A 22,902-nucleotide genomic window follows, 5' to 3' on the forward strand; every position below is an offset into this window, starting at 1 on the left:
ATCACTTAAATTTATTATTTGTGAAAAGATCTTGATTAATTAATGAACAACATATGGATTAGTCGTGAAGAGCTTATTTCTTTTAACTAAATGAAAAAGCTCCGTATAAAGATCACTGAAATCTGATCTTCCCAATATTTAGCTGCCCTATATTATATTTAGAGTTCTTTTGCTACATCTAGACAAAGTAATCAAAAGTTGCTACTCTATTCAAGGAAGATCATTTCAAATAAAAGAGCATGCATTTATTTATAAAGTACAGAAATGTAAAACATCCAGAAATTTTGAAAAAAAATGGGGAAAAGAGTTCCCCCCCAAAATAGAAATATTAGAAAAACATGAGGGGGGGGGAGAGTAATATTACCTCCCATTGCAGATAAAAAAGTAACTTTGCTACATTAGGAACATAAAATGTATTATGTATAAATCTGCTTGTTAAAAAGTTATTACTTTTGTTACACTGAATGTAAAGATTATTCAGAGAGTACTTAAGTCACAGAATTTATTTTTTATTTTATTTTATTTTTTATTCTATTTGTAACAAATAGAGCTACAACATCCTAAGCTACACAGAACCCCTTTGGTTTTGCCAGTATGTTTAGAGAAGAAAGAAAAATCAACACATTAAAAGAAAATTATTTTTGTCTCCTGTAATTCTCCAGAGTTAAGCAGACATAAAGCATTTATTCCAAAAAAACCAGTTGAAAAAAGGAAAACAAAACCGGAAACTGTAATAATCTGATACTATATAATGACTGAATGCTACATAAAAGTGTTCCTGCTACGTAATTTATAGAAATAATTTTGTCTTAAATAGTTTTAAAGAAAATATCCATAACCCATTTTTCTAATATTTCTTGGGGGGGGGGGGGGGGCAGGAAAAAACGGTATTTTTCCCCTGAATTTTTGTGTTCTGCCTCCCCAGAGACCTTCACATTTCTAATAAGGCTGTAATATGTTTTGTCTTCTTGTTAATGAAATATTTTAAAATTTACTCTCACTGGAAACATCAATTTTTGATATGCTGTGAGCGGCATCAGTAAAAATTGAATTTTAAAAAATGTTTACCTAACTTTGCATTAATGTGGATTTTTTTAAAATAAAAAATCAGAGAGGGCTTTTCATTATCATTACTACCAACAAAATACCAACACTGAAATGATTTTTGCAACTGTTCTGGTGGATCTTTTATATATTCATTCAACAGGAAGGCAGGAAACATTGCCCTTACACTGATTTGGCTTCTTAAAGTTATCAGGTATTCAAATATGTCTGGCTGCATGAGAATGTCACTAGGATGACTTTGTAAGAGAAACCCCTATAATGGTGTATAGCAAAATAACATCCCCCCCCTCAAAAAAATAGTAAGTGGGGATTACAATTTTGTATAATTACAGTTTTGTGGTTCTCTCCACACCACATGGAAATATTTTACTAATGAAAATGCAGGCTTTAACTCAAAATAATAAGTCTCATTACTTAGTCCTTCTACTTAATACCACACTAATAAACGTTTGTTGTGATTGCATCACAGTCTGTTACTATGGAAATGACTGATGTCACAAATTCAATATTATGACTTAACAGCAGGATAAAGTAAGAGGAACAGATGGGATGAGTGAGAGAAAACCCTTGTTCCAACACAACTGTCAGCAGTAAGAGTCTCATTATTGCAAACTGTAATTAATAACCCCTCCTGGGTCTCTTTTTAAAGAGTCTTCACGGTTTACACAATATCAGAGACTAACAAATGGGTTTTCAAAATGCTGTGTAAGAGGAGTGGCTCTCTGTTATTGGTTTGATGAATCCTGTAGCCACCAAAAACATTTCATTATTGGATAAGACTACGGAAGTACTGTCATGGCGTTTTTGAATTACAAGTCACCAGGACCATATTGTCTTCTACAAATACATACATACATGCATAGGGGGATTTGTTGAAATCAACAAATGCCACTGGCCTGGCTGTGCTCGGCAATTGAGAATCCTTTGCAACCAAATCATTTGCAGGGAAGCATTTGCAATGTGAAAGAAGGTTTGGACTTCTTTCTTTGCTTTTCTTTTAGGCTTCCAGTGTTTCACATATGACTAGGCATGAATGGCAAGGCAGCCTTGTGATATAAACTGATGTAAGTTGTACATGTAGACATGCATGATCTTTGGAGCACTTTAGAATTCCAGCCAGCCATGATCTCCTCCAAGAGGCTCTATTCTATTCTCCTTCTCAACCTGATTTTCTGTGCGTTCACAAGGGCCCACTCAAAACATTCAAACATGATCTCCATCAGATGCACTTTCTCTAGGTCTGCAGAGAAAGGCAGTTTTAACTCTTAGCATGCAATACTTGGTACAGCGGCTAGGCGGTAAGTGTGGCAACGTTCAATTGCTTTATGTTCCCCACCACCAGCACTATTTTTGTACTTCTGCAAATGTTGAGGATATTAATACCTGCCTCTTGTGTTTGTATAGTGCTATTTCAATAACACATGTATCACATTAGGGTTATTAGAATCCACATCTGAAAATCAAAAAGATCAAGAATGATTAATTTGATGAGCCATGTTGTATGTGCATGTGAAGTGTGTAAGCATGTGTTGAAGCAGAGATACCATGGACAAAACCTCTGCAGAAAAACTAGTTTTGGGTTCCTGCAGCATATGGTCCTATTATCTATGAAATAACACAGATTGTAATCCACCAACTAATTCTGCATTTTAATGTTGCTGCAGTTCTACACAGACTATACTGCACCCCCACCAATTGGATGATAGTCATTTAACCACAAACAGCTTCCAGGCTTCAATACTGCTAGTCAGTATTTGAACATCTGTCACCTAATCAACCACACAAGGTCGTATAAGCTTGACTTGGCCATACAGATCATATCTGTCAAGAGAAACAGAATTCAGTAACCTCCCACCTATATGTGCACCACTGTTGTTGTTTTCAGAGGGAATAAATAATCTCTCATTGCTGTTGTAACAGAAGATTCATCTAACGTAATGTAGCTTGCTAGGGTTTCTTCTATTGAAATTTTTGTTGTAGTTTTTTGCTAGAATTTGGAAGAAGACATGTATCTCACATTTTCCTTGAAAGAAACAAACTCTCTTCCTTCAGCCATTCAAGGCTATTTACATTATAGATATACTGTACTGTACATACTTTTGCAGTGATAAAAGAGGCCTGGGCAGGAGGTTAGATATGATCCACGTGGGAGAATAGGAAGCTGGTTAGAATGGCAAGTGGATAAACTTGTCTTTGCAGGCAGACTGGATTAGCTACCAATCAGGAACCCAACAAGCAGTCTTAAGCCAAAGGCTGATCCATTAGGCCCAGTATGGTCTACACAAACTGGCAGCAGCTTTCCAGAAACTAACACAAGGGCCTTTCTAGAACTTGGCCAAATTACTGGAAAAAAACAGGGTACGGATTAGTGGAGTTATAGTCTCAAAAAATAACCTTTCTGGGTCTTCCTAGCCTTAGCTGGAGATGGCAGGGATTGAACCTGGAACATTTTACATGTGAAACACATGGTCTCCCTCTGACCTACACTCTTATAAAGGAACACAGGAACTACTTCAGCCTGTATACATACATACAGATTGGCCTATGCCACAGTCCTGCCTATATTTCCTTGAGAGCAAGTCCTACGAAACAAGCTAAAAGTCACTACCAAATGAATGTCTACAGGATTGGCCTGTTAGTCATAACCAATACATTGGGACATATTTCAGCAATCAAGTAAAAAACTCCCCGCTCATCTAGCAACTCATACAGTCTTATCTTTGCCACAGAAATGTATGTTAATTCATTAAGTCTAATATTTAGACAGGCATGAAGAAAAGAGACAAAGATATCTATGTGCAGCAAAAGCACTTACAGTGGTACCTCGGGATACGAATTACCCAGCTTACGAATTTTTCGGGATACGAATAAATCCCATAGGGATTTATTGTTTCGGGTTACGAACGTTTTTTCGGGTTACGAAAAAACGCCGGCGCTGTTTTAAATGGAGCCGCGGCTTTTTTTCCCATTAGCGCCTATGGCAATTCGGGTTACGAAGGTTTTTCGGGTTACGAAATTAGCCGCGGAACGAATTAATTTCGTAACCCGAGGGAGCACTGTATAGGTAACTACAGTACTTGCTATTTCTCAAATTACCATAGTAAAGGTCCCTTAGGAAGATGTGGTGCATTAGCAAGGATGGGTACATGTGAAAACAATTAAAATCTTATTGGCAATGAGAGATCCTATGCCCAATCAATGTTGCAGAGCATGTGATGAGACCTCTATGGAACAGGGAGAAAAGAGAATAGAAGCCAGAGTGAAGCAATATTCCAGTATTTGTGTTTCTGTATGCACATATACAGCTGGTATAAAGGGATATGTGATAAAGGCATAGAGAAGTTTGGAAAAGTAACCTAAGAGATAAACAGCGGGCCCTTGGTATCCACTGGGGTTTGGTTCCAGGACACACACACCCCCGATACCAAAATTTGTGGGTATTCAAGTCCTGTTCTATACAATGGCATAGTAAGTTGGCGTTCCTTATATAAAATGACAAAATCAAGGGTTGCTTTGTGGAATTTTTATATTTTTAGAATAATTTCAAACTGTGGATGCTTGAATCAGTGGATAAAATATCCATGGATATGGAGGGCTGACTGTAAAAACCTGATAGCCACACTCAATACGCCTGGAATGACATAGATGTTTACAATTTGTGCAGTTTTATAAAGTTAAGCACTAATGTATGGCCTGATATCTCAAAGAAATAATCCTCTCCTAGAGTTATGAAATAAATTAGACTAGATTTTCCCAAATGAATGGGGAAAACATGATTTTATTTAGGTGCCCAAACAGGGATCCAGAACAAGGAGTCACTGAAAACAATTTAGGTTGACATATCTGTATTTTATACCTTAGCAGAAATAAACGGCTCTGTACAAGGATGCCAGCCTGAAAGTTTTGAGAGGCTATGTCAATTTGATCTAGCAGGATGGAAACACAACAGAACTTCCAGCTGTAGCAATAACATTGCTAAAAAAATATATACCTTAAGCTCACTTACCTATCCATATGAGACATGACAGTTTTTGAGACATCACCCCCAGCTTCCTGAAAAACCCGAATGATCTGGAAAGGTGAGTCACTATGCCTGCCAGGATGGATGATGACAGGGCAGCCAAGCTGGGACTGGGCATGCGCTGTTGCCTGAACAACTTTGTTTTCACTCTCTGTCAGAGGCCAAGAGCAGCCAATTTCTCCAATTACACCACACTTGATGTTGGTTCCATCTGCTCCATTGATAACTTCATTAATAATAACTTCTGTCAGCTATGAAAAAAGGAATGTTATTTTGATTAAAGATGTTTTTGCAATGCATAGTATCAAAGCTTAAGTATATCAATACAGGAAAGACAAGAAAAAACACTCAGGTTCTGTTCCTGTTCAAACTAAGGTTATTTTAGAGAGCCACACGATGTGAACTTGGTGAAAATTTCTGAAATGTTACAATATGACATGTGATCAGTGGGAGGAGAAAGAGGAAGAAGAAAAGGAAGGAGTGAGAGAAACCCAAAATATTTCAAGAAAGAGTTTGGATTTGGACCTGGAAATATGCAGGTAAAATGAAAACAAAAAGAACTGGAAACTCTCAATACTTTGGTATTTCTTCCCTCATAGTTGAGCCCTAATTTGGAGAAGGGCGGGGGGATGAAATCTTGCTGTTGCTTCCTCCCAGCAGTCTTAACAAGCACTAGGAAACAAAAGTGTCAAACTCCACACTACTCCACATATATGGACTATTTGTAAAGTATGTTATGTATCAAGGGAATGTGGTAGTGTGACAGTTTTGGGAAACATATAGGATGAAGTATGACAGCATGTTAAAATGCAATATACCTTTTGGACAATCTGAAACAAAAATACCACTAATACAGTCCATTCTCTTTGAGTGAAAGCAATTTTCATTTTGTCGTGTTTTTTGAAATTAAGATGAATAAGTCATCATGTTTTCTATGTGCCCAAATCAAGTAAATACCTGAACTATCCAGATGCAATTTTTCTCCCTAAAATTGGCTAAAAGATTAATTTAGGAGTATAGGAGTTTGCCACGTGAGTCAGACCACTGATCCATCTAGTTCAGTGGCTAGACTGGCAGGGATCTTCAGGCTTTCATTAAGGATAGCCCCTATTTGAAGAACCCTGTCATTCCCTAAGTTTCCCATCCAAGGGGAAAGATATTCAAGCCTGTTTTTGCCTATCTTTCAAAATCTGAGTTCAGATTTATTCAGGATAGTAGGGTGCATATTGCTAAATGCAAAATATTGATTCTAGATAATCCACAGATATATTAATTCTAGCAAGTGGTCACAGTAGGCACAAGATGCTTTAAATTTCCTGAAGACAAGTAAGATCTCCTAGTCATTCTTACTGATCTAAATTTGAAGTTCTAACTAACTGGTTTTTCATGGCTAGATTTTACATAAGCCTTTGAATCTATTTTTCCCCAACCTTCTTTTCATAGCACTGAACAGCATCACTTTCAGCCAGCAGACCTGTATTTCAGCAACAGGGGCTCTATATACCTGTGCTTGTTTCTTCATAGTCATTAAATATCTCCACATATACACTTTCTCTTCATCAAATGAGTTACTTATTCAAAAGATTTATAAACCATTTTTCAGGTTAAAACCTCCCAAGGCACAGTGGAAAATTGAAAAACCACAAAGTACAATAAAGCAATGATAAAAGTAAGCAGCACCATACACACAAAACCCCCAATGAGTGCTTGCTCAATTTATAGGCCAAAGTAAGTAAGTAAGACGTTGGAGTCTGCTTGAAGAAACTGAACTAACATTGATTTGTTGTAGCTGGAATACAAAAAAATATGGTCTTTATTTGAAGAAAAAAATAGTGTCTGCCAGTACCTCATAGTAACTCTGAATGAAAAGTGTTAATGCAAATTCTTTGGTAGGTTGGCAATTTCAGAATAATCTATCCATATCCAAGCAACAATGCTTCTCCATTTTCTTTTTAAGTTTAGGACAATAACTTCTGTTCTCAAAGCACCCCCCCCCCCCCAATGATTTAGCTTATGTTCTTTAATGGAATTTTCAATGTGTTGTCTTGATAGACATGGTTAAATGTGGGATATTTTGCTCCAACAGTCGCAATGTTCCATGAAAAATCTCAAATTTTTTAAGTAAAGAAACATTAGCTTTCTGAAATTAATGAATAAAAAAGTTCTTTATGCATTTTGATATTCTACTTACTATCAAATTTTGGACATAGGTCCAAAACAGACGGCAGAAATAATACATTTTGAGACGGCTTTAAATGCCCTGGCTCAATATTAGGGAATTTTGGGAACTGTAGTTTTATGAGACATTTAGCCTTCTCTGTCAGAAAGCTCTGGTGCCACCATAAACTACAAATCCCAGAATTCCCTAGCACTTAAGCAGTTAATGCGGTCTCAAAGTAGATTATTTCTGCAGTCTGTTTTGGACCATAATTAAATGTATCACTATTGTGATCCACAGACACCGGAATGCTAATAATGCTGTTTCAAGGATTAACAGAATGAACTAAGTACATTATAGAGTCATGTAGGGGTGGGGTATGGAAACAATCTTCTTTTCTTAACAATAAAATATATAATCTTCATATACGTCAGAGTGCTATGTAGCAAAGTTCCAGGATCTTCTGAAGTTAAAGACTGACTGGAAAGCATTTTGTATTTGTGTAAAGCATTTCCTATAGACGAAACCTCTGCATGTGAAAAGGCATGTAAACCACACACAGATCAATCTTAATACACTTCTCAGAACTAAAATAGCCAATATTTTTCCTGCAAAGACATGATCATTAATCTGTTTTATACCTGAAATACAGTTCTACATTTAATTTTGGGTAGAAAAAAGAATGGCCTGAAGAGAAATTATTGTGGCAGTGCTGTTCCACAAACTGTTGTCGTAGAATCAATCGAAAGAAGAATTTGCACAGCACATGTGTCTTGTCCAATTCCTTGTGTAATATAGTTCCGTAGCTTTCTTTGTGAAAACAATCAGGCAGGGCCTTGTGCTAACAGAACAACACGTTGCATGCTTTCTCATGCAAACATCCTGGAAAGCCTTTTTGCCCACAGTAGAATAATTCCACTGGTAAAGTTGCACCTATTCTCCTACTATTCTGCCAAATGAAGAAAAATGTATGTGGATTCTATTTCCAAAAAATTCCAAAAAGATTAGAAACGTATACTGACACATACATGTTATTTCTCCTCCATTAGTAGTATTAGGTTTTATAAGCAGTACATGTATATTCCTAATTTTACTACTTTTAATTATTCAATTAACTCTGAACACTATTTAATGTATTTTTTAATATACACTTTGTTATTGATTTTAATCTGCTATGATCCAAGGTCTAAAGCAATAAATATTATTCTAATCTATCCTACTATTAAACACACACACACTCAGTGTTGAGGATTTTAATAACATTTAAATCCAAGTATGGTATTTTGATTACTCAGAAGTTAAGAGAGGGAGTGCTCCGATTTCAGTACATTCTTGTACGTTACCTGCTCCACAGACATAGCTCGTGTCTCAGGAGAATGGGTGGCATCCACATAAAAACCCGCTCCAGCAATAATATGGATTCCAGTTTCCTCTGCAAGCTGCTTCAAGGTCTTCATATCTCGCATGATCCCAGTGGTCGTATTTTCCACTATGGCCCCACCACCTGCTGCCTTGTAATGCAACAGTTCCTCCCTCACAGCATCTATCTCTTGACACAGGAGGAGGTTCTCTTTATGGCTGTAGGGATTCTGCTTAAGCCAAAACAAGTTCTTCATCTCAATGGGTTTTTCAGACAGTGCTTCCTGCCCTGAAGGAGGAGGGCTGTAACAGCAACTGAAGTTCATTGTCAAGTGTTCATGAGTCAAAGTTGAACCAAGCTGGCTAGGCTCTATAAGGCCCAACACAGTCTGAACTTTACCTTTCGGTGAAAACATTTCCTCCTTTTTATTCTGAAAAAATATATTCTAAAGAAAAAAAAATACAGAAAAGATATTTAAACCCCAGTACAGTACTAATTTTGCTCCTCACATTAAAGAGCAGACTAAACAAATTTAACACGGCCGCTTCAGAAGGAAATACCAGTTCCATACGTAAATTTTTGCTAAATGATTATAATTAAAGAAGCTGTGTAATCTGTGGTATGCAATGAAATGATTGAGCCAGCATTGAATCAAATGTACAGCCTAATTCATATTGAAGAGAGAAAAGAAAAACCATGATTTTAGTATTGTTTAATAGCAGAAATGCCCACATGGAAATGGTACTACAGGACAGAGACACTGGGAATACAAGAATGGATGACAGACCAACAGAAAACCTCAGTCTCCAAGAAAAGGAAAGAATACATGAAGACGTCATTATGTCAAGAACGCAGTTAGGCAGAAATGAAAAGGGGTGGGGGTGGAATCTATCCAATTTAGAAAAACAAAATGGGCAGAAGTAACAAAGGAGGCTAGAGGAGAATGCTAAAGACTGGATTTTCACTCCATACCAGAGGCTCCTCCAAGACCGATGGTATAGCTTTTAGGACAGAATACAGATATATATGCAAGTCGGATGTTAGAAACGCAACAAATTATAGGAAATAAGTGACTTTACACAGTGGTGTTTTGCATAAACCATTCTAAGAACAGTGGTCCAAACCACATTGCAGAAATAATCCAGTTTGAGACTGCTTTGACTGGTCAGTGGTCAATGCTAGGGAATCCTGGAAATTGTAGTTTATTGTGGCACCACAACTCTCTGACAGAGAAGGCTAAATGTTTCACAAAACCACAGTTCCCAGAATTCCCTAGCATTGAGCCAGGGCAGTTAAATCAGTTTTAAACTGGATTATTTCTGCAGAGTGTTTTGGACCTGAGTATGGGCCTCCTTTAGTGCCATGTGAGGATCACCTTACATTATACAAAAGAATACAAAACAATGTAGTACAGTGGACCCTTGTTATACGCTGGAGTTTGGTTCCAAGATCCCTCGTGTATAACAAAATCCGTGTATGCTCAAGTCTCATTAAATATAATGACATAGCAAAATGGTGTCCCTTATAAAAAATGGAAAATCAAGGTTTGATATTTGAAATGTATACTTTTTTGAACATTTTCAAACCATGTATGCTTGAATCCGTGTATAAAAATCTGTGTATAAGAAGGGCCAACTGTATTATTTAATATTGAAATTTAGTACAGAAGTATAGAAAGAGTAGAGCTTTCTTTTAAAATTACTAGCACTGTATACTGTAGTTGTTGTTTTTTTTAAAAAAATAATAGATTCCATACTCCCTATTTGCTACCAATTTTGTTGACTTTTTAAGCCACAAGCTAAAAATGTTGCTATCTTTACACTTCATCTATTACTAACATCTGCCATGAACAACCTACATATGCTTACTTAGAATAAAGTCTCACAGGGTTCTAGGGAACTGCGATCCCAATAAACATTACTTTTAATACGTAGAATGCAGCTACAACTGTTCCCTTCTTTTTACACAGAAGCAAGTGACAGGTGATCTAACATGGATAAAAAGATTGTGGGGTGGACCTTAATCTTTTGCTACTATCATATGGACACTTGTGCCCCAAATCAAAGAGGGAAAAGGCCCCATTCACTCTGGCTTCTATTCACATCTTTTCATCTAATTGTTCCATCAACTTCTTTTCATAACACTGTCTTAAATCCATCATGCTTAGAGCTGATCTACTGAAATCAACAATACTTTAATTTGTCATGATGATTTACTTGTCACACAGGTGTCAGTGACTCTACTCTAAGCATGACACTTGAATTCAACCTATTGAGATTGAATAGGAAACTTTACTAAAATTATACCAAAAGCAGTAGGAGAATTACGCAGTCTTTACTTATAGGATGAGGTTGCAATCCTATAAACACTTATCCTTTCAGTTTGTGGGGTTTGTTTCTGAGTAGACAAATATAGGACTGCATTATAAATTATAGAAATTGTAGTCTTATGCAGGCATCCCTGTGGAAAATGCCCTTGCTACCCATAACAAAAACTTTCTCTTTAATCAGCCTGACTTACTTCAAAACACATTAGCACCTAGAGGAGAGCCTCTTGCTTATGACTGGAGGAAAAAGAAGGGCTCATGCATTGTCCTCCAGATACCCTGGCTCTGGGTTATTTCAGTCTTTTATCAGTGCAATCCCTATATTGTTGTTGTGTGCCTTCAGGTAGTTTCTGCCTTATGGCAACCCTAAAGCAAACCTTATCACAGGATTTTCTGGGCAAGATTTGTTCAGAGGGCGCTTGCCTTTGCCTTCCTCCAAGGCTGAGAGAGTATGACTTGCCCAAGGTCACCCAGTGGGCTTCCATGGCCAAACAGGGAGTCAAACCCTGGTCCGCACAGTTGTAGCCCAATGCTTAAAACACTACACCACCCTAGTACTTTAGTTGTGGTGCCTTCAAACCTTAAGATTCTGTGGTGTGTGTGTGTGTGTGTGTGTATATATATATATATAAAACCACAGAATCTTAAGGTTTGAAGGCACCACAACTAAAGTACTCTTGAAAAATGCCCATTTAGCCTGTGTTTAAAGAACTCCAAAGGTCCTACTAAGCCCTAATCATTTCAATGGGACTCACTCCTAGGTAACATGTATAAGACTGCAATCTCTAAATCAAAACTATTACTCTGCATTGAGTCTAAAAACAAGATAGAATCTGGTGCAGCTTTTTCAGCAGAACCCAAGTGCCATGTTGCTAGACCTGTGCTCGTTTGATCATTTGCACTGACTGATTCATTTTGCTTAACTGCCAATTAACATTATTAGCTACCATTCAAAGACTTATTAATCTGCAGTTTTCAAAAAGAATTTGTATGATTTGTTTGATATCTTATATAGAAAGTTATGTCTGCTGGTAAGTTCCCCTAAACCTTAGGCACAGAGCACGCTACAGCATTTAACAAAGCAGAGTTATAACTGTTGTCAGACCATGGTCGAAAGTACAAAGAGCACTTTTGCAAACCTGCTATTTCTACCATTTATAATTAACTCAAATTCTCATTCATTTTTAAGTTTACTTTCCAAATTAACACTAAACATAGCTGACTGACTAGTTCATTTCAGATCTGCCTGATGGTAAATGCAAAGGCTGGGGGATATGTAGTTATAAACTCCAGTCAGCCAAAGTCATCAGTTATGAAACAAAATACATGTTTAATGATGTCCAGAGGACAGGACTAACTGGAGCATACATTATTGATTAAACAGAGGCCCTTCCTGTCTTGCCTGTTAGCGCATAATACCATAAACATTGGTTTGTTACTGGTAAAAAGCCCTCAAAGCAGATTTTTAGTGTTTCCCCTTTCTTGTTTGAACACAACAGATACGTTAAAAGTCAAAAGGGCAAAGTGCCCTAGAGCCCATTTCTAGCTCTGAAGAGATGAACAAAACACCAGACTGGCACCCTAAAGGATGACCTACTCACAACATGCTACTATAAAAATAAAGCACCCGCAGAGAAGCAAGAAGAGGTCATGTCACACAGTGGACAGTGACTGTCTGAGCTGTTTTGTGGAAGAAGATATACCAGTATGTCACTGAATTCCTGTCTTATGTAAAACCACAACATTATGTGTAAATATGAAAATGCTGCTTTGTTCAGGAAGGAAAGAAAAAAACAAAACCATAGCATTAGTGCACTCTTCTTCTAAAGTAAAGTATCACTAAATGGATAGTGCGAAAGTGAAATTACAGTATACAACTTAAAGTGTTAAACTGTTTGCTGAAGGTGAAGTAATATACATTTTGCTAGAGTGGACTACAGTTTATTAATACTGGTGAAATCACAAAACATGCATAAGATTTCTGAGGGGATTTCTCATTAAGTGCAGAATGTTTTTCATGTGCAGCCACAGTTCCTTTTGATTAAATTCAAGTTCTCTGACTCTGCTATTAATTGACTACTTTTCATAAGAGCCAGTCTTCTGTCAGAGCAGCCTCCAGTTCTGGGAAAGGTTCAATGATTCAACTGATGCTTATAGTCCAGGAAGAGAAAAGAACTAATACAACTGCATAAAATTGATTGCTTTACTTATTTAAAAGAGACATCTTCATTTTCAAACAAACACTAACTGGACTACTAAAGACATTTTAAATCCTACACTAAACTATGTTGACAATATATAATTCTTTGGCATCCTTATCAACTCTAATTTAAAAAAAAAAACCACAGCACAAATACACTTATGAACACTGATGTTATAAACTTGTTACCCAAACAGTGTAATTTACTAAAGCAAACCTTTTTTTTACATTTAATTCAATTTTCTAGACTAAATCTTCTTTCTGATATCAACTCATTTCTTTATCAACTACATTTGTACATTTGTAGTTGCACAGAGCTCCTAGGGCTGAAACAGCGATACTTTATTTAGACAAACTGAAAACAATGACATACCTCGTAGTGCATAGTTACGTTTTGTCATACTTTTTCAGAAGGCTAGCCTAATTAGCACTCTATCTACCTAAAAAAATAAAAACCAATTAATCAAAATAATTACAGTAATAGGTTTTGCATTTCACAAAAGTGCCCCCAGATTACTGCATGTGGGCCAGTACTGTTGCTCAGAAAATACCTTTTAAAACTCTGCCAATTGTGTGCAGTTCATGACTTTAATTTGTGAGCCAATACCCTCTCCTCCATTACAAGGAAAACTGAGTCAATGTCCTCTCCTCCAAGTTACAAGCCCCTGCTTCTCCCACATGGCATATCCAAAATGGCACAATTGAGCAAGTAGCAGCTGCTGTTTTGTCTAAACATATCTGAAAGGAGGTCCACAGTATGAGGTGGTATCTCTGTGAGATAAAAGGAAATTAAGTACATATATGAGTTACACACTCATGCAAGAAAAAAGAAAATGCTATCCTTCTTTTATTAGTCAGCTGACCCAGATCCCACTCACCAGAGCAAGATTCATGATCCTTAACCAGACTGTATTGATTTTGGTGCCCACTTCCTTTGCCTCAATCCCACATCCTTCAACCTATGGAGAGGCGAGGATCAGTCATGAGAAATAGCTGCAGAGAAGCCATGTACAGGCTGCTTTCCAGGTGAAGCATAGCACTTGAAGCTGGCTCCTCTCAACTGACATTTGCATGAGCCAGCTAAGTCCTGATATGGTTTTTGTCACATTGCCTTATTGCATTGCAGGCATTTAATATTTAAATTTGCAAGTATTTAGTAATGTAATACTTAATAATGTAAAGTAATGTAAAGGTTAGTACAACTTAGCTATAAGAATTTCACAACTACTAAAAGCATGTACTTGATATTGTGGTCAATGCTTGACAAAATCAACACAAATGCAGCAATAAAATATGAAACATTCCTTTGCTAGTAGTCAGCATATGGCCTTTCTTAATTTCATATTCATATTTCTTGGATGTATTAACAATGTGCTAGCAGAAAAGACACAGAAGAAGTACTTCAATGCTAATAGAAGCATTCTGTTGGTGGAACTATTACTTACCATCCTAGAAAATTCACTACAGTTTCCCTTAAGGGCTTGGAGTGGTGATACCATGAATACAGTATATTACAGTAGCTTTACAGAAACCAACTGTGCAAAAATGCTAGTATATTTCCACATACTGTTTCTTCTAATTCCTTATAACTATCAAATCAATGTTTGCCCTAGGCCATTTCAATTTGGGATGATTCACATTATCTTCTGTAGATGGTGTATGCTATTAATATTTAATAACCCAGCTTTTACAGGTGCCCCAAAATAATTCATATAGAATTATTTTTAAAATAAGTTCATTTTTTTAAAAAAACATAAACCTGAGTAAATGGTACAACCCAAGCTAGAAACCTTCCAGTACATCATCTGTTCTGAAGAACAGGTCATTTACCTGTAACTGTAATTCTTCTAGTGGTCATCTGCGAATCCACACAAATGGGTTATTCTGCGTCTGCACAGCATTTCCAAATCGTACTGGAATTGCTGGGGAAGGCTTTTTGGCAGTAGCTCTGCCCACCCTCTATAAAGGCAGGATCTTTTCCCGCCCTTTCTCAGTTCCAAAAGGTCTGCGGTAAGAGCAGACAAGGAAGAGAGAAGGACACAACATAGGATGGGAGGGATTTGTGCGGATTCGCAGACAACCATTCCAAGAACTACAGTTGCAGGTAAGCAACCTGGCCTTTTTCGTGGTCTCTGCAAAGCACACAAATGGGTTAGACTGGCAAGCTTGTTCCTCTGTGGAGGAGGGAGTGTCCTGGCAATAAATAAATTATTAAACCAGAAAAACTGTGATTGTCAGTTATTTGACAGGTGCCAACTAACCTTAATGCTTTCCAGAAGGGAGAACAGCTCTGCCAAAGGCTGCTTCACATCGGTGTCTGGTATCAAGTCTGTAGTGCTTGATAAAGGTTAGAGGTTGTGACCATACTGCAGTCTTGCAAATGTCCTCCAAGGGAATTCCAGAGAGGAAGGCTAAACATGAAGCTACTGCCCTGGTGGAATGGGCTCGAATTTGAGCAGGCGGAGTCTTCCCAAAAATCTCATAAAACAGGAGGATTGTGGAAGTCACCCATTTGGAGAAACGTTGAGGTGTGACTGGAAGCCCCATTTTGGGTTGGAATAGCAGACAAAAAGTCTGGGGAAACAACGGGAGGACGCAGTCCTGTCGAGGTAGAAGGCTATCGCCCATTTGACATCAAAAACGTGGAGCCAGCGCTCAGTGCCAGTGGTTGGATTCAGGGCTAGCATTGGGAGAATTATGTCTTGACTGAGATGAAAGATGGACACGACCTTTGGTAGAAAGGAAATGTCCGGACAGAGGACAACTTGTCCTTAAAAAATTTCAAGTACGGAGAGTCTGTACAGAGGGCACAGAGTTCACTGGCCCACTGTGCTGAGGTGATGGCTACCAAGAAGGCCGTCTTCCAGGTGAGGAGCCTGAGGTCACAGGAAGCCAGAGGTTCAAAGGGTGAGGTAGTGAGTGCTGCCAAGATGAGCTGGTGGTCCCAAGTGGGGATAGGGATCGCTGCTGGCGGTCTCAGGTTGGCAAAGCCCCTGAAGAATTTCTTCACGAGCAGGTCAGTGAAGAAAGATAGGCGGCCGGAGAATTGGTAGCGGGCACAAATGGATGCGAGGTAGCATTTTAAGGACAAAATGGAAAGTCCAGATGCTGAGAGGTGGTGGAGGAAGTCCAAAACAATGGAGACATTGACTTCCGATGAGGTGAGTCCCACTGAGGACAGAAAAGTCAAAAATTTAGCCCACTTAAGGGTGTAGGAGTGCTGGGTGGAAGGCTTTCAAGAAGCCAGGATGATTTCTCGTACCGGTACCGAGAGCTGAGTCAAGGCTGAATCCTCCACGGCATGAGACGGAGAGTGTCCACGTCAGGATGGCGAACCCGACTGTTGTGAAGGGTCAGGAGGTTGGGACGGAGCAGCAGAGGCCAGACTTGGTTGACAGGGATGGGACTTATTTCCCGAGTGATGGAATGAGTCCTTGGACTTGTCCTGAGATTTGGGCTTTCTCTTCTCCGGTTTGGAGTCTGAGGACTTCTTCCTCTTCGGTGAGGAAGGGTGGGTGGCCAGCCACATCCTGGTCCGTAGACCTCCATTTTTCTGGGATTGGTAACCCAGAAACTTCCAGAGAGGATTTTCCCTCAGCAGCAGTAGCCTTGGCAAGGACCCCTGAAGCCAGAGATGGGAGCTTGCCCTTGGCGGCCGCAGCCTTGCCAGAGGCTCTAGAGGTGGAGGGAGGCTTCAAAATTTGCATGTAGAGCATGGACCTAAGGCGCACCTCCCTATTCTTCCTGGCCCACAGAGTGAAGGCCATGCAGTGAGGGCAGGAAGCAGGGACATGGCCCTCGCCCAGGCAGAGGAGGCATAAGGAGTGTCCATCGAGTGCCAGGATGTTTGTCCCACATTCAGTGCACTTTTAAAAGGAGTGTGCAGACATCTTTCAACCAAAGCCAAGGGACGAAGAGAAAGAATTGTCAAGAAGTCCGAGTGTTACCATTAATCAGAGTCCAAAACCAAGTCCAAATCACAATCCAAAGAGTAGTCTGAGTCAAACGAAGTCAGAGCAAATGCAGGAAACGAAAGAGAAAGCTAAGGAAGGAACGATTCTAAGCGAGGTTCCTAAGCTGCTCATGCGGCGGACAAAAGGAACTGAGAAAGGCCGGGAAGACATCCTGCCTATATAGAGGGTGGGCGGAGCTACCACAAAAAAGTCTTCCCTAGCGATTCCAGTAGGATCTTGAAATGCTGCGCAGGTGCAAAATAACCCATTTCTGTGCTTTGCAGAGACCACAAAGAAGAACACTGATTTCTGTCTTTGGACCTCATCCTGCTCCACTTCATATATAACTAATTCAATCAAAAAGCCATAAAAGAATACACTTTCTCCAGAACCCTTTATCAGGCAAGGTGGTACAAAAGACATGGGATATGGAAAACAACACAAAAGTCTAAAAACTGGGCAAGATTTTATGACCATGAGGTCCCCAGTTCAGAATATCAAGACAGAGACCAAAACCGACTGAATTCCTCACTGATAAATACCTCAAGTTACAGAATACACTTGGCATTCCTGGACAAAGAGGCAATATCTGACCCCCATTTCACAAATATAAAAAGCTGACTGTAATTCAGATCTGTCTCTTGCTCCAAACTAAACATACTAGTTCCTGCTTAGGTAAGAGAAAGTGACATTTTAGGCATAACAGTATGTTTTTTAAAATAACCTACTGAAGCGAAATTGTGTAGTATTAATTAGTGGATGGAATACTGTAATAAAACGCTCAAAATGCAAAGTCCCTGTCAGAGAAAATCCTCCTCCTTTGGCTGTAGATTTTACAACAGGATATTTTTCAAGGCGAGCCAACATGGCAAAGTGGTTTGAGTGTTGGATTATAATTCTGGCGACCAATTTCCAGCTTGACCATGAAGCCCACTGGATGATCTTGGGCACATCACACTCTCTCATCCTCAGGGGAAGACAATGGCAAACCTACTCTGAACAAATCTTGCCAAGAAAACCCTGTGATAGGTTTGCCCTAGGGTCGCCATAAGTCAGAAATGATTTGAAGGCACACAATAGCAATAATTTTTCAAGTCACGTATCTGAAATTCTAGTACTGATTTGGTTCTAGCTTCTAAAATTAGACCCTTCATTATGGGGCAACAAGGAAATAAACATGCAATCTACAGCCCCCTAAAAGCAACTACAGTACTACATGTTCCTAACCAAATGTGCATGATTTTAAATTGACTTAAATTGTTTCAACTCATTTTAAACTGCTTTAACTTGTGAAAAGATTCCATATGCTTTTAGTCTCATTTAAATTATTCTTACTATTTTAAATTTGTTTAAACCAAGATCCTTGGCTATGGGAGGGGAATATAAACATTTTAACAAATAGACCATCTTGTCCTAAGGCAGTCTATTTTGGAAACTTTGTGGCAAGCTTACCACCATTTTGGATTGTTCTCTGCACACTTTCCTGCTATCACATGGGACCCTATTTAAAATACTTCCAGTTCAAAAGCTCTAACTATTGAGAACAAAGGAAAGCACTGCCATATTTTGCTATTAGGTTAATTTGATAATACTTTAAGTCGGCATTTATCACTCTGATGTTTGTTGTTGTGAGCCTTCAAGTCGTTTATAACTTATGACAACCCAAAGGTGAACCTATCATGGGGTTTTCCTGGCAAATTTCTTCAATGTGAAAATGCACTAGGGATAACCATGGACAAGAGTTTCAGAACTATCAACCAACATAACCCAGACTATGACCCACAAGCAGATAGCAGATTAGATAGATTGTGCTGGATTAGCAAACACGCATATTCATTTCAGTATAGAAAAATGACATTTGAATTGCTCTTCAAGATACTGCTGCATCACAAACAGCGCTCTACTGAATAAGATTTGTGCAAACAGAGTAGTTTGGATATGGACCCTGAGTCATTATAATGCTTTTGTAAGGAACACTCTCCCTGAGTTGATTTCCTATGGTAATCTCTTATTGCTAGACTATAATAATCACATACACAGTCTCTGCAGTCATTTTGACTTGGCAAGCACATTTTAATGTTATTAGAACAGCACAGACTCTCTACAGAGGTGCATTAAAAATGTATTTTGTTGTAAATGGAATACAGAATTATAACAATGTTAAATCCAGATTGCTGTGATTCTAAATATGGAGTTGCAGGCATATCTTGGTAGCTATTTGTTACGTTTGGGGGGGGGGGTACCCCTGTTTGCTCCTTGGAAAGATGTGTACTATTGCAATGTTATTTATACAGTCACACAAAAAACTAAAATATGCAAGGTATTGTATCGTGGTTAAGGATTTGTATTCTTAGAGATAGTGGTAAATATTTTAGTGGCATTTAAAATAAGACAGCTCACTAGCATTTAATAAAAACTTCCCCCTCCCTTAATCAATAGAAATTTCACATAGAAAACAAAACCATACACACCAGTATATTAGATAGGAAAAGAAAACATGGAGTGGTCATGCAATAAGAAATTTTACAACTCTAAATTACTGCTTCTTGGCTTTATTTTTTAAAAAAACCCACAAGTTTGAATATTTACAAATAGGTTAATTTTTTTGGCAAGCAAAAGACATGTCTACAGGAGTGAAATATGTTAACATTTTAAAGAAACAATAGAAACATATGGCTTGAAAGCTTGTGTCACTGTACTCCAATTTTATAAGATTTTGGTAAGCCTAGTAAAGACGTTTTAATCACCTCTGGCTTTTGTTATTGCTGAAGAGTGTTAGCTTTGCTGGTGTAGAAAAGGGCTATTTCAGGAGCCATCCTTGAAACCCATTTTTATGACTCCAAAGTCTTTCACCTATTCCCAATCTTTTGGAGACTGATTTTCTGAAAGTTTTCATTCTTGAGCACACAAAAGATGCTTACAAAGACAGTAGTTTGGCCTTACCAACAACTCCTTTTTTTTCAGCCAGAAAGGTAAGATCACATTCCTTTTGTAGGGACTTGTCAGTGAGGTCCAAGATTCAAATCCTGCTTGACCATGAAAACTTACTGGGCAACCTTGAGCGAGTCATGCTCTCTCAGCCTCAGAAGAAATCACTGGCAAACTCCCTCTGCACAAATCTTGCCAAGAAAATCACATGATAGGTTCAACGTTAGGATTGCCATAAGATGGAAAGGACTTGAAGGCACACAACAAAATTAGTAGTGATGTAAATTTATCAGAATTCACAGCAGGATAGGGATCTGGAAGACCCACTAGAATATGTAAGGCATTAGAGTCTAGACTGTTGCTTAATTTTGTTAAGAAAAAATGCTTTGGCTTGTTAACTGCTTGCTCTTTGGTTAGGTTAGGTTCTGGAACCTAAGGATAGGTGCGTCAAATGGGAGGAAGGTCATCCCCTCCATAAGCTAAAAGATATGATCTCAGTATCACAGAATCATAGAAGTCATTCCCACTATGATCTGAAGTGACTTGCTGATTGCTTTCTATGTGCCTCGTACCCATTGGAAACAGTTTCAGATGCGAATGGGATCATTTGGATTCGCTTTGAAGTGAGACAAATGCAAAACCCCCGCTCTTTTTAGACACATTTTTTGGCTATTCTTTTGAAAAAAATAGATTCAGATCTGACTTGCATCTTGCCAAAGTTCAGCCCCCCGAAGTTGAGGGTGGTGATCTGGGCTCCCTTGGCCTTGCAAGCCCTCACCCGGCAGAGCACGGCCCCGCTTTCAGGGCCCCAGCTTCAGGGCCGCTGTGGTCGTGGAGGACATAGGCGGCCCATAGGCCGCCTCAGAAAAGTAGGAGCTGCTCAGCTTGCTCAGCCTTGCCCGCTCCTCCAGGGTTCCTTCCGGGCAGGCATTTTCTTCCTGGCTCCTCTCCCCCCTTCCTCCCTCCATTCCCGGTGGTTGTGGTGCCTCTTCTCCTCCTCTTCCTTTCTCACCACCTGCTCTTCCCACGCTTTCCCCTCCACCACCGAGGAGTCAGGCGCTGGGTAGCCCCTCTGGGCCAGGCTGGTGTGGCTGCTGTGAGCCCCACAAGCAGGGGATGGCAGGAACCCCCATGGTCTGCTCCCACACAGACTCATCCCAGCACCAGCCCCCCAAAGCCCCCTCCGCCAGTAATCTGAGTCCTCCGTGCTCCTCCTCTGTGACCCTTTGGCCGACAGGGCAGCCTGGGGCCAGGACCAGACCCTCCTTCTTGCAGCCAACCCTCCATCCTCTTGGAGCCTGATAAACTTGGTTCCCCCAGCTGCGGCACAGACACTCATTCCCACTAACAGGAACTACATGAATTATGGACATAATTCGCTTCCATGGTGGGAAGTATGCATCAGCTTCGATCGATTCTGTGACCCGGTATCAACACGATTCACAAACCAATGTAAATTTAAGTGGGAATGGGTCCATAGAGTTGGAAGAGACCACAAGGGCCATCCAGTCCAAACCCTGCCAAGCAGGAACTCACAATCAAAGCACTCCTGACAGATGGCCATCCAACCTGTTTAAAAACCTCTAAAGATGGAGACTCCGCCACTTTCCAAGGGAATGCGTTCCACTGTCAAACAGCTCTCACTGTCAGGAAGCTCCTCCTGATGTTGAGCTGGAATCCCTTTTCCTGTAGCTTGCATCCATTCTTCCGGGTCCTATTCTCTGGAGCAGCAGAAAACAAGCTTTGCTCAATCCTCGAATTGACACCCTTTTAAATATTTAAACAGGGCTATAATATCTCCTCTTAATCTTCTCTTCTCCAGGCTAAACATACCCAGCTCCCTAAGTTGCTCCTCATAGGGCCTTTCACCATTTTGGTTGCCCTTCTCTAGACATGTTCCAGCTTCTCAACATCCTTTTTGAACTGTGGTGCCCAGAACTGAACACAGTATTCCAGGAGAGGCTTGACCAAAGCAGAATAGAGTGGTACTATTACCAAAGCAGAACAGTGTGGTATCATAACTAACTGCCCTATGAAATATTCTCACTTACAGTATCTATTCAGTCACACCATGGAATGCATACAGAATGAAAAAACTTTTAGTATTGTTCTTCTTTCCAATATATTACTAACCCTGGATCCTACATGTCTAACAGACCTCATGACTACTGCTATTTCTCCTTCTAACTGTGGTCAGAAGCAATAATCTTTGTTTCTATTGTGTTAGCCACTGATTTAATGAGTTAGTTCTGGTCACCTTTACAAAATGTAATTAAACATTTGAATGCCACTGTTGCCACCTCTAATTATGACAACAGAAGTGATTGTGACAGTAATGACAGTATGGAGAATTTTGTGTCTGTTAAATCTTGTAATGCAGGGAAGGGTGTTCATAATGGCCACTGACATTTATCTAATGCTTTTAAAACAACAAGCCCAAAATACCTGACAGGAAAAGGCAAATATGCATATTATAAGGTTTGCTTCTCCAATCACTAAACATATCCACTTAATCATTAAAATGAGCCATCTTTTAGGACAAAAAGTTGAAGAGGATCAGACAAGTGGCTTCAGGTGAAAGAAATAAAAGAGCCTGATAGCATTTTTATTTAGGTGTATCAAGACTTTAGTGATGAAGTATGCTATGAAATCTTTCCATATCTGAATATAAAAACATTTTGCCTTACATCCAACAGTTAATTCCAACTGAATTAAGAGAATGTGTTGTGTCAATAGTTCAGTTCCACTTGTTCAATGGGTCTACTCAAATAGGGTTGAATTTAGGCCTTATCATTAATTAGGGATTTATTTTTAGTTGTACAACATATCCAACAGTAAAGTTATCATAATCACCAACATTTCAAGAAAATCATAAGTATATTAGTCATCTT

General features: G+C 39.1%; 1 protein-coding gene across 4 annotated transcripts in view; it reads right to left on the reverse strand.

Annotated features, from left to right (window-relative positions):
- Positions 1-22,902, reverse strand: part of PTER (phosphotriesterase related) — a 45,500-nt gene that overhangs the window by 17,891 nt on the left and 4,707 nt on the right. For all 4 annotated transcript variants that reach the window (XM_042472440.1, XM_042472439.1, XM_042472437.1 and 1 more), the window contains exons 2-3: positions 8,588-9,049; positions 5,072-5,337 (exon numbers count right to left, since the gene is read on the reverse strand). In XM_042472440.1, the coding sequence (XP_042328374.1) occupies positions 5,072-5,337; positions 8,588-9,019 (698 nt within the window). In that variant the 5' untranslated portion in view covers positions 9,020-9,049. The remainder of the gene's footprint in view (positions 1-5,071; positions 5,338-8,587; positions 9,050-22,902) is intronic.

Source organism: Sceloporus undulatus, chromosome 6, assembly GCF_019175285.1.
Source record: "Sceloporus undulatus isolate JIND9_A2432 ecotype Alabama chromosome 6, SceUnd_v1.1, whole genome shotgun sequence".
Classification (NCBI taxonomy): Eukaryota; Metazoa; Chordata; class Lepidosauria; order Squamata; family Phrynosomatidae; genus Sceloporus; species Sceloporus undulatus.